Raw genomic sequence first — 12,349 nt, 5'->3', positions numbered from 1 at the left:
CTGCCAGACCTGCTGAGCTTTTCCAGCAACTTTGTTTTTGTTCCTGATTTACAACATCCGCAGTTCTTTTGGTTTTTAAAAACATATCAGTTGATCTTGGGATAGGGTACGTTGAGTTACAATTATTTACTCAGTATCTGTAGTACTTTTACCACGAGAATAGCTTTTTGAAAGCAAACAGACGTTATCTTTTATAAATTGTACCAATAACCTTCTCATTGATTTTTGATATACATGTTGTAAATGCTGTGTCTGCTCTCTCACAATTGTCCAGCAGGTGGCACTCAAACCCTGTTCATTAAGTAAGAAAGGCTTCTTCACCAACCCCCTTTGCAGACTGGACTAGTTAAAAGCTATTTAAAGAATACTGGCAAGACTGTTTGTCAAGGCGGCATTTTCCCACTTTAGGGGTGCCCAAGTATGCTTTGTAGCAGTGGGGTCAGAGAAACAATTTTCTTTGTCATTGAAAATCTACAAATAAATTAGGAGCAAAATTGGTTTTGAATTTGAGTTCTCAGTGCTGGTCTGGTATCCATCTGCATGAATGTCATTTTTTTGTGTTGACTAGGTGTTAGTGGAAAAAATTAAATTGGTGAAGACATTTTGAAATGATAGACCTGCTATGAATCACAGTGATGTCAGCAACTGATAGTGTTTTATTTAAACCCTGTCCACATGTTACTGATTGATAGGTCATTTATTGAAAATATTTTTAACAGATTATAATACTCAGAATGAATATAATAATCTGTTAAAAATATTTTCAGTAAATTTATTTTGACATGTTGCGTTGTTATATTTTAATTTGCATTGTGATATAACCAGTGCTGGTCTCAATAGGAGACAGATTTATGGCCATAAACTGTATAAAATCTGTTCCCCTGAAGTGTTGGGCCAGTAATTTTGAACTTGTTGTATTGATCCATTTACTGTTAACTAAGTGGCAACTGTTCTCCAAGAAGGTACTCTTGCTTCTGGATTTGAAAGCTGTAGACTCAAGTTCCATTGCAGGACTTGACCACATCAACTGGAAAGCCACTTCAGTGCATTATGGAGGGAATACCACCGTATTAGAAATGTTATATCTTTGATCAAATGTAAAACTGAGGCATCACTGACATGGAAAATTTCATACTGCCTTTTAAGAGATAGAGTAAAAGAGTTATACAGCACGGAAACAGACTCTTTGGTCCAACTCATCCAGGCTAACCAGACATCCCAATCTGATCTAGTCCCATTTGCCAGCATTTGGCCCATATTGTTGTAAATCCTTCTTTTTAATATACCCGTCCAGGTGCCTTTTAAATGTTGAAATTGTACCAGCCTCCACCAGTTCCTCTGGTAGCTCGTTCCATACACACATCACCCTGTGCATGGAAAAAGTTACCTCCCAAGTCCTTTTTAAATCTTCCCCCTCTCACTTCAAACCTATGTCCTCTAGTTTTGCATTCCCCCACCCTGAGGAAAAAGACCTTGGCTATTCACCCTATATATGCCCGTCATGATTTTATAACCTCTATATGGTCACCCTTCAGCCTCCAGTGCTCCAAAGATAAAAGCCCCAGTCTATTCAGCCTCTCCCTATAGCTCAAATCCTCCAGACCTGGCAATGTGTAAATTTTTTCCGCATCCTCTCAAGTTTAACAACATCTTTCCTTTAGAAGGGCAACCAGAATTGTGTACAATATTCCAAAAGTGGCTTCACCAATGTCCTGTACAGCCACAACATGACATCCCAACTCCAATACTCAATATTTTAATCAATGAAGGCAAGCATGCCTACCATTTTCTTCACCACCCTGTCTATCTCTGACTCCACTTTCAAGGAGCTATGCACCTGCATCCCTAGGTCTTTTTGTTCAGCAACACTCCCCAGGCCCTACCTTGAACTGTCTAAGTCCTGCCCTGTTTTGCCTTACCAAAATGCAACACCTCATATTTATCTAAATTAAACTCCATCTGTCACACCTTGGTCCACTGGCCCTTCTTATCAAGGTCCTGTTGTGCTCTGAGATAATCTTCTTCACTGTCCACTACACCACCTAGTTGGGTGTCATCTGCAAACTCACTAACTATACCTCCTATATTCACATCCAAATATTTATATAAATGATGAAAAGCAGTGGACCCAGCACTGATGCTTGCAGCATGCTGCAAGTCACAGGCCTCCAGTCCAAAAAGCACCCTCTGTCACCATCCTCTGTTTCCTATCTTTCAAGCCAATTTTGTATCCAATTGGCTAGGACCCCCTGGATCCCATGTGATCTAACATTACTAACCAGTCTACCATGTGGAACCATGTCAAACACTTTGCTGAAGTCCATATAGACAACATCTACCCTTCTTTGCTACCTCTTCAAAAAACTCAATCATGTTAGTGAGACACAATTTCCCATGCACCAATCCATGTTTACTGCCCCTTACCAGTCCTTGCTTTTCCAAATCTTCTAGTTCTCTAAATAATACAATATCTCACAAACTGTGTCGTCAAAGCAGATTAAGTCGCAATTTCATCTACCTCATTGTGGTTTGTGGGATCTTGCTGTGCACAAGTGCCAACTTCGGTGTACAAGAGCACAAAATGGGAACAGAAGTAAACCATTCAACCTCTCTTGCCTGCTGTGACATTCAAATCCACAATGCTGCCTAAAACCAGTAACTTTTGACTCCATTGTTAATGAAGAATCTGTTCACCTCTGCCTTTAAAGCCATTGAGTGGTCTTGCCTCCAGTGCTGTCTGGGGAAGAGAATACTAAAGAGTTACATCCCTCGGAGAAAACAATTCCCTCTTAAATGGGAGACCATTTGTTTTTAAATATGTTCTCTATTTCTCACAATGGGAAGCATCCTTTCAGCATCAACCCTGTCAAGTCCCCTTAGGATCTTGCCTGTTTTGGTAAGAATGACCCTTGATTGTCTAAACTGCAAAGAATGCAGGCACAGCTTGCCCAACCTTCCCTCGTAAGACAACCTCAACCACACCCCCACTCCCAATCTCCAAGATCAGTGAATTAGTTGAATGAACCTTCTTTGAACTGCTTTTAATGCATTTACTGATCTCCATAAATAAGGAGATGAAAACTCTGCACAATATTCCAGATGTCTCACCAGTGCCATAGACAGCTATAGCAACAATTTGAGATTCCTTTCTCCTTGCAATAAATAACAATGTTCCATTTGCCTTCTGAATCACTTACTGTACTTACATACCAACTTTTTCTTGATTCGTTTACCGAGACACACACAGTTCTCTGTATCTCAGAGTTCTGCAATATCTCCATCTAAATAATATGTTGCTTCTAAACTTCCTGACAGAATGGACTTTTCCCCACATTATACACCACCTGCCAGAGTTTTGCTCACTCACTAACTATATCCCTTAGTAGACTCTCTGCAACTCACTCCCCTACCGTTCTTTATGTCATCACCAAGTTTAGCTATTGTACATTTGGTTCCTTCGTCCAAGCTTTTGATAAAGACTGTATGTAGTTGAGGCTCCAGCAATGATCACTGTGGTACTCCACTCACTGCATTTTGCCAACTTGAAAATGACCCATTTTTGCTCACCCTCTGCTTTCTGTTAGCCAAGCATTCATCTATTCTTGCTAATATTTTATTTCATATACCATGAGCTTTTGTTTTGTGTAGGAGCCTTTGATGCTGCACCTTGTCAAATGTTTTCTGGAAAGCTAACTACAGTTGATTCACTGGTTCCCTTTTATCTATATTGCTTGTAGCTTTCTCAAAAAACTCAAATTAGCGAAACGGGATTTCCCTTTCACAACATCATGTTAACTCTGCTTTATTGCATTAAGATTTTCTAAGTACGCTGCTATCACCTTTTTTTTAACAGATGCCAACATTTTTCCTTTGACAGATGTTAGGTTAGCGAGCCAACAGTTTCTTGTCTCCCTTCTTTCTTGAACAGATGAGTCACGTTTGCTCTTTTCAAATCAGAGGGGACATTTTATAGAATCCAGAAGAATTAAAGCCAACACATCTACTACCTCAATAAAAACCAAAAGAACTGCGGATGCTGTAAGTCAGGAACAAAAACAAAGTTGCTGGAAAAGCTCAGCAGGTCTGGCAGCATCTGTGAAGGAGAAAACAGAGTTAACGTTTTGGGTGTGGTGACCCTTCCTCAGAACGTTAACATCTACTACCTCAGCAGCCTCTTTTAAAATCCTGGGATGAAATCCGTCAGGGTCAGGTCACGTGTCAGATTTTAGTTCTAATTTTCTCAGCACCCTTTGCCTAGTAATTGTAATTGTTTTAAGTTCCTCACTGCCTTTTACATTTTGAGTCAGTTATTTTTGGGATGTCATTTGTATGTTCCACAATGAAGACAGACAGAAGATAAATGCTTACTTCATCTGCTATTTTCCTATTTTAGTTAATTCCTCAGACTCATTCTTGAAAGGACCAGTGCTCACTTTCCTTCCAATTTTTCCTATTGAATCTCTGATTACCCATTGTTCTATTTCTAGCTAGTTTTCTTCTATACTCTATTTTCTTTTTCCTTATTAATCTTATAGTCATGCTTTGTTTGCTATATTCTGAACTGCCGCACCCCTTTCCAGAATTAAATGCTTTTTCTATCAGTCTGGTATTACTTTTTACTTCCTTAGTTCACCAAAACTAGTGCATCCTTCCTAAAAGAATCCGCATTTTTTTTCACTGGAATGTACATTTTCTACGTATTCTGAAATAACTTATTGAATGTGTGTCACTGTATCTCTTCTGGCCTATCACTTAATCTAGTTGCCAATTCACTTTAGACACTCCTGTCTTTATTCCTTCATAATTGCCCCTGTTTCAGATACTAATCTTTGATCCATTCTGGTCTGGTTACTGATCTCTGGTTGACTCTAGAACAAGGTGCTATCAGAAACTATCCCAAAAACACTATTTACATCACTCGGGCCACCATCAGCAATTTGGCTAACCCAATCTTTATGTGGATTAAAATTTCCCAAAACTTGTTGCCATACCTTTCTCACAATCCCCATAATACTTCTTACTATATACCTTGTCTTATAGGGCGGTTGCAGTGAAGGTGGTGGTGGGTGGGGGCATAAACCATTCCTCCAAGAGTGATTTCTTAAAGTTATTATTTCTCACCTTTATGCAAACTGATTCTACATCCTGATCTCTTCAACAAAGGTAATTTCTCTCGAATGTACCAATGCCATCTGTAATGAACAGAATCCCTTCAAATTTAGCTCCTTGTCCTTCCTACTTGTCATGTGCCCTTGAAAATTTCACTCCCAATCTTTATGACCTTATGACCATATTTCTGTAACAGTTATAGCTCATACGCATTTTAAACAAATCATTCATGGGATGTGGGCATCCCTGGTGGGACCAGCATTTATTGCCCATCCCTAATTGCTCAGAGGGCAGTTAAGAGTCAACCACATTGCTGTGGGCCTGGAGTCACATGTAATCCAGAGCAGGTAAGGATGGCAGATTTCCTTCCCTAAAGGACATTAGTGAATCATATGGGTTTTCATGGTGATCATTAGACTCTTAATTCCAGACTATCATTGAATTCAGATTCTACCATCTGCCATGGTGGGATTCAAACCCAGGTCCCCAGAACATTACCTGGGTCTCTGGATTAATAGTCTAGCAATAGTACCGCTAGGCAATCACCTACCCGGTTTAAATGGACATTTATGATATAAATAATATTATTTATTATATCTACCTCAGAATCTCTTTCCTCTACTTATGCCATTGGCATCAATGTGGTCCACAACCATTGGATCCTTACTCTCCCATTGCAAGTTCCTGCCCAGTCCCAAGCAGATATCCCAACCTCTAGCATTGAGAGGGCAACACAGCTGCCTGGACTCTCACTTTCTGCTACAGAAAACTTAATCTTTCTGCTTAATTAAGCTGTCCCCTATTACCACTACATTTCTTTCTTACTACCCCTGCTAGAATGGCTTCCTGTGCCATGGTCTTTTTGCTCACATATGCAAGCTGCAAGGACCTCAAACTGCTAGAAAATTGCGAATGCTGAGGTTCCTCCCTCCCATCTTCCTGATCCCCCTTACATACCTCTCTTGTAGTTACACCCTTTTGACCCTGATCACTGGCCAAATTAGAAGACCCTATCTTAAGTGGAGGGGAGGGAGGAATAACTGTCTCCTGGAATAAAATGCCCAAGTAACTTTCCCTCTTCCCGAAGTGTCACAGTATCTGAAGCTCAGTTTCCAGCTCACTGGCTCTGCCCTGAAGCTCTGTGAGCTGCGAACGCTTACTGCAGATTTGTCTGCCCAGACTCATACTAGTGACCAAAGCTCTCACATCCTGCACTTGCACTTGCCCTGCCATCTTTATTATGTCATAGTTAATTAATTAAGAAGTTTTACATAAATAATTCATAACGAACAAACCTGACACCTTCCAATAAGCTTGATTATTGCCAATAAACATTAGTAATACTACTAAAGCCCTAGAATTACTCAAATTACTCAAGTTGTGAGCCATACGTAAGCAAAATATTCACCTATCAATCACGTAATATTTCTCTGTGATGTCATGCTTTGACTTTTTTCTTGCACCCCAAACTAAGTGGTTGTCGGACTGAGCCTCAGACTCCTTTCAGAGGCCCCCCCAGCCTCTGCGCATCAGCTCGCCGCTCCAGAAATGATGCCCCACCCCCCCCCAGCTCCAGTACGATTAATGGACACTCCCCTGTTCTCGTGCTGCTTTTCAAAAAGCAAATCATTAGCTCTGGAACATTTTTCAGCATTCTGATGTTGTAAACAACACTATTTATTAATGTCAAGTCTGTAACAGTAACCTGTAGTGCTAAGAGTTACAAACAAAACTGATCTACTCCAAGATCTTGTTACAAAAATTAGCTACTGCATTACAACTTTAACACAGCACCCAAGAAGGTGCTGCGCTTACATGAGCATTATCCATTAAGCGCAGGCAGGCAAGGTATTATGGAGACAATACACTGGGCTATCAATTCTTGGAAATCAAAATACGAACAGAAAGGTTTAGTTTTATATAGAGTCCTTCATGATCACACGAAGCCCCCATGCATTTTATGGATAATAAAGTAGTTTATAAACATGTAGTCACTGCTGTAACAAAGGAAATGCAGCAGCCGATTTCCATACAGCAAACGCACCCACAAACCGGAAATTGATCATGGCTATATAATCTATTGCTATGATGTTAGTTGAAGGATAAGAATTTACCAGGATTGCATGGATAACTTCATTTCTTATTAAATAGTGCCATGAAATCTTTTATGTCTACCAGAAAGACAGATCTTACTTGTCTACCAGAATTTGGCCTGAATTTAATGTCTCATCTGAACTCAAAACTTTCAACAATGCAGCACTCCCTCATTAGACTATAAAACAATAAGATGTAGGAGCAGAAGTAGGCCATTCAGCCCATCGAGTCTGCTCTGCCATTCAGTGAGATCACGGCTGATCTGAAAATCCTGAACTCCACTTTCCTGCCTTTCCCCTATAACCCTTGATTCCCTTACTGATTAAAAATCTGTCCAGCACAGCTTTGATATACTTATTGATCCAGCCTTGTTAGTCCTCTGCAATAAACTATTCCACAGTGTCACTACTCTAGGAGAAGAAATTTCTCCTCATTTCTGTCTTAAATGTTCAACCCAGTACTGGACTCATATACCAGTTTTAATTTTTGCACACAGATCCTGGAGTGGGACTTGAATCCACAACGTTCTGAATTAGTGGTAAGAGTACAAACAATAGAACCACAGCTGACAATAGCAGGATATTTCCAATGTGAATTATATATCTGCGGTAAATGGAGATTCAGTGTCTTGAGAGACATTGCATATTTATGCTTATTTTGCAAATGTTTGCTTTGTACTGTCTTTCAGTTGTTCTCTAACTCCAACTGTGAGCAAAGCTAGTGCTGGAGTTCTAGAAGTTATGACTGTATATTGCACTTCTAGTTTACCTCAAGTACTAAAGGTAACAGAAATTTAGATTTTGAACATTATGACATTACCTTTGGAGTGTTTCAAAATAATTTCATAACAGCCCTGCTGTTTTCTTAAACTTATACAGGCAAAAGGAGCCCAAGGCTGGCAAATAGTGGGAACAGTTGGAAAGTCTACCGAAGCCAGCTTTATACCAGTCATTCCTTGTACAGAGTTCCAGTGGAGTCAACGAACCATCCTGGTTCTGGGTAGCGTAAAATGCAGCTTAATTTGCAAGTGTTGGACAGAAGTTGTATTTAAAATTTTATAGCAATAAATTGGATGCTTAGACTCTATATTCAAACCAGATGAAGCGATGCTGTTTTGTGGAGGATTACTCTGTGAAAACTTACATGAAGTACTTCTTTGTTCAAGTTATATGAACAATTTATGCCTTGTTAAAAGTGATGCTCCTACAAAAATGTGCCATTTGTGATTGACAAAGGTTATGGGGACAAGCAGGAAAGTCAAGTTAAGACAATAGTCAGATCAGCCATGATCTTGTGAGAGGTGGTGCAGTTTAGAGGAGCCAAGTGGGCCGCTCCTGCTCCTAATTCTCACGTTCGCAGTTGCTTTCTATTTACACCGATTCTATGCACAGTTTTATAAAACTGGCTTGTCATAGCTGTCTGTGCTTTGATTTAATGTCATTATTTCCTCAAATGACTTGAGCTCAAAATCTAGGCTGACAGTACTGAGGGAGTGCTAAATGCTTAGAGCTGCTGTATTTTGGATTAAACATTAAACCAATCGATTATCTGCCTAGTGAAATCTTATAAGTATAGTGTAAGATCCCACTCTATTGTTCAGGGACCAGCAGGGGAGTTCTCCAGATGTCTTTGCCAGCATCTGTGCTTCAACCAAAACCACCAGAAAAGATTATCTGGACCTTTATCTCCAACTTTTCTGGGACCTTACTTTGTGGAATGTAACTACTGCCATTGTCTACAGTACAACTATACTACAAATGTAATTAAGTGGTTTTTGGGGTGCTTTGAACTGTCCTGCAGATATGGAAAGCAATGTTGAAATGTAAATAATTTTAGATTTCTTTTATGTTTATTCTTGTGCTGATATAAAATATTGCAGGGAAGAGATTGGAACTGACTGCAGCAATTTGCTTCTGAAGTATAAACAAATGGAGATGAGTAAAGGGAGCTTTACTCTGCAGCTGGCTGTGGTATTTTTGACCTAAGTTGTTTGATGTACGCAAATTGTTCTGCTCTTTAGTTGTCTGAGCACAATACTCCCTAGAATGTTTGAGCCAACATTATGATAATTGCACATCAACCAAAAGCAGCATTTTAGGTTGTGATTTGGTTTCCAATTTGATGTCCAAATGCGTGGATCTAACAGTGACTGCAGCACAACTTCAGTTAAAATGTCACAGCCATTTACTAGCCTTTATTTTTGAAGCCTTTAATATTGTACTCACACTCTTGCCTACACTCACTTAACATTTTGAAATGAGCTGCAAGGGAACAGAGTGCGTGTCGAAGCACAGAGTACTTTCGTCACTGGACATCAGTGTTGACCAGATTTAAATTTAGTCGTCAATATGATTGGGATTTGCAAACTGCAGATAATGATTTCAGAAAGGCAGGAGTAGTAATACTGATTTTGGCAAGCAACCAAATTGTCATAGCTGTTTATACACCATCACAACCACTAGTTTTTGCTTTGCATTTAACATTGAGTTTGTTGCAGTTAATTTTACATATGCAAACCTTTTTTTTTCCCCTGAACTCCAGGAAATGAAGGTTTTGGCCTTTCTGATGATGTAAGCAGCCTGTGTCATGCAATGCTGACGATACCAGCAGGTAGAGGCTTGCAACCTGGGATTGAATCCTTGAATGTATCTGTTGCTGCAGGTAATTGTTAGCAAAAAAATTCCACACCAATTTAGACAGTTGCATTCGGTGTCTTTTTTTTTTCCTAATCAGAAAAAACAATTGTGCACAATAAAAACCAAATGTTATAAAGAGTAAATAGAAGACCTTTGGGCATATACTTCACATTGAATAATTTTTGGAAGGATTCTGAACATTGCCAAATGTGCATTGTGAAAGGTGTAAATTGCAGTTTAATTCAGAATTAATATGAAACATTCTTTGCTGATGTGCACATTATATCAGAGGCACACATTAATTCCTTTAATCATTTGACTAACGTGAATGTTTGCCTGGTAGCTCACGTGTTATGCTAATTTAGGCATTACAATTTATTTGCAGCTTTCTGGAATTACATATTTTATATTTGGAGTTTTTTAGTTTGAGTAGTGGAAATTAATTCACAACTTCTGTTCACAAAACTTGCAACAGATAGTTATTATTTATGAAACATATGGAACACGTTAGTATAAGTAGATATGTTTAGATTGCCTAGGTAACCTGAAGCTCAGGGTTGTGGTTGTAGTTACCTCAATACTTGGAGAAGCGGGCCACCCGTTCACTCTATTTCACTAGATTCCATCCAATTTGACATCACCTTGAAGCTCAATATTTTTCACAATAAAGGTAACCAGGTTCTTGTTTACCCAGTTATGTTTTGTTGTCGTGACTTGATTTTCCTTAATTTCTTCTTTCAGGAATTCTCTTACATTGTATATCCAGCAGGAGAATGAAAACATGACAAAGGCTTATCTCATTATGCTGGCCTCCTTACACTGCTTTGATGCTAAAATGGCTTGCTTTGAATCCAGAAACAGTTTGGTGGCTGTCTGTAATAAAGCTTCCTGGCTGGACAAATTTAAGTGCTGTGCACCTCGGTCCTGTACAATTTGTAATTCACTATCATGTGAACCCAACAGATACAGAATAAATAATGCTGCTTTATACACTGACCTTTGTACAAATGGTGTTTGAATGTAAGTGTTTATTTGTATAAATGTGACCATCTGTATGGGTTAAGATTTGACTTCCATCTTCACTACTCTGTGGAGGAAGAAGGTATTTTACCTGGAAATTCCTTTTTGTGTGATATTGTATATTGCAGTCAGCTGGCCATTAACTGTGGAACAATGCTAATCATCTGGAACCTGCGAAGATTACAATGAACATATAACATATAACATTTCTTAAAGGAGTGTATGCATTATATTTAAATAAAATTTACAGCACAGAAATAGGCTATTCAGCACAATAGATTTGAGCCCCTCACAAGCTTCATTACACTGTACTCCATCAGACTCTTATCAACATACTCTTCTATTCCTTTTCCATTCATGTTTATCTAACTTCCTGTTAGGCACACCTGTTAAGAGAATTTGTGTATTTAATAACTTCAGAATACCTTAAGTTACATTTTAAACAATATTCTGGTTTAGTCCAAGGGCATGTCAGCAGCAATCTGTGTATTGTTATAGCTTAAATATTGTTGTAGTGTTAATTGTCTCACTGTAGGTAACCTGCATGGAATAATGGTTATTTTACATATTGTGCACAAATGAAATACGTTTTCTATAATTAGGCAATGTTATGTAACCTTTAAGATAGGTTAAGAAAATAATTCTCTTTCTGCTAAATTATGTGTAATTTTTACTGTCGTGTCTTGCCAATTTTTGCCTATCCACTGATATTTCTTTGCTACTGCACGGTTGCACAGGCACGAGTTCAAATGTACAAGTATACAAAGTGACAGATTGAAAAAGATCAGTTGATTCATGACTTCTTTCCCATTCAGCCTCATTGCAACTAATTGACAAAGCTTGCAGTACTCCAGCCTTCTAAAATGTTGCGAGACCTTGTGGGAAAGGCAGAAAACAAATTAAAAGAAACTGTAGCCCAAATCAGGTAAAGAATCCTTGGAAACTGTTCATGTGCCCTCATACCCCCGTCCCAAAGGTGATAAAGAGCAAGTTCTTGGAACTAATGATGACCATTAGGTACATTTCACTTAACTTTTATATACAACATTGACAACATCCAGGAATTTGTCCAGTAAGTTTGCAATTACTGGATATGGTAATGATCTATTCCAAAGGCCAACAATCGTTCAGGCATCTAACCTAATTCTAACATAGCTTGTATCCATATTCTCTCATTTTCCCTAATTTATATAAATAATAATCTATTAATGTGTGCATAATCTTGAATTCCTTTATTATTTTAAATAATTCTGCCAAGTTTCCTTACACTTTTCTAAAGTAAAGAGATCCAATAATAGTTATGGACTTTTAGATTTGATATTAATATAGGTTTCCTATCCTAAATGCATCTATATCACCCATTATGTGGGTAGACTAAGCTTAGCTGAGGTCTTATTTTGGGACATTACAGTATTCTCTGTTCAGCATTATAATCTTCTGTGCCAAACATCTTATTTGTTTTAGCCATCCTCTTTACATACTCTTACCAC

The 12,349-nt window shown here is 38.6% G+C and overlaps 1 protein-coding gene across 1 annotated transcript; it reads left to right on the top strand.

The window, feature by feature from the left end:
• Positions 1-7,861: 7,861 nt before the first annotated feature.
• Positions 7,862-10,835, top strand: mrm1 (mitochondrial rRNA methyltransferase 1 homolog (S. cerevisiae)). Its single transcript, XM_048612569.1, has 4 exons — positions 7,862-7,985; positions 8,082-8,202; positions 9,745-9,864; positions 10,581-10,835. Exons 1-4 carry the CDS (start codon positions 7,944-7,946, stop codon positions 10,622-10,624), a joined length of 327 nt encoding a protein of 108 aa, XP_048468526.1. The 5' UTR covers positions 7,862-7,943; the 3' UTR covers positions 10,625-10,835.
• Positions 10,836-12,349: the final 1,514 nt, after the last annotated feature.

This window comes from Rhincodon typus, chromosome 26 (genome assembly GCF_021869965.1).
Source record: "Rhincodon typus isolate 14 chromosome 26, sRhiTyp1.1, whole genome shotgun sequence".
Classification (NCBI taxonomy): Eukaryota; Metazoa; Chordata; class Chondrichthyes; order Orectolobiformes; family Rhincodontidae; genus Rhincodon; species Rhincodon typus.
The sequence above is the reverse complement of the archived record's forward strand: the minus strand, read 5'-3'. Positions and strand labels throughout refer to the sequence as shown.

Coding starts and splice junctions, on each gene's coding strand:
- mrm1 (XM_048612569.1), top strand. CDS start 7,944: ATGACTGTATATTGCACTTCTAGTTTACCTCAAGTACTAAAG. Junction 7,986..8,081: donor GTTTACCTCAAGTACTAAAG/GTAACAGAAATT, acceptor AAACTTATACAG/GCAAAAGGAGCCCAAGGCTG. Junction 8,203..9,744: donor ACGAACCATCCTGGTTCTGG/GTAGCGTAAAAT, acceptor CCTGAACTCCAG/GAAATGAAGGTTTTGGCCTT.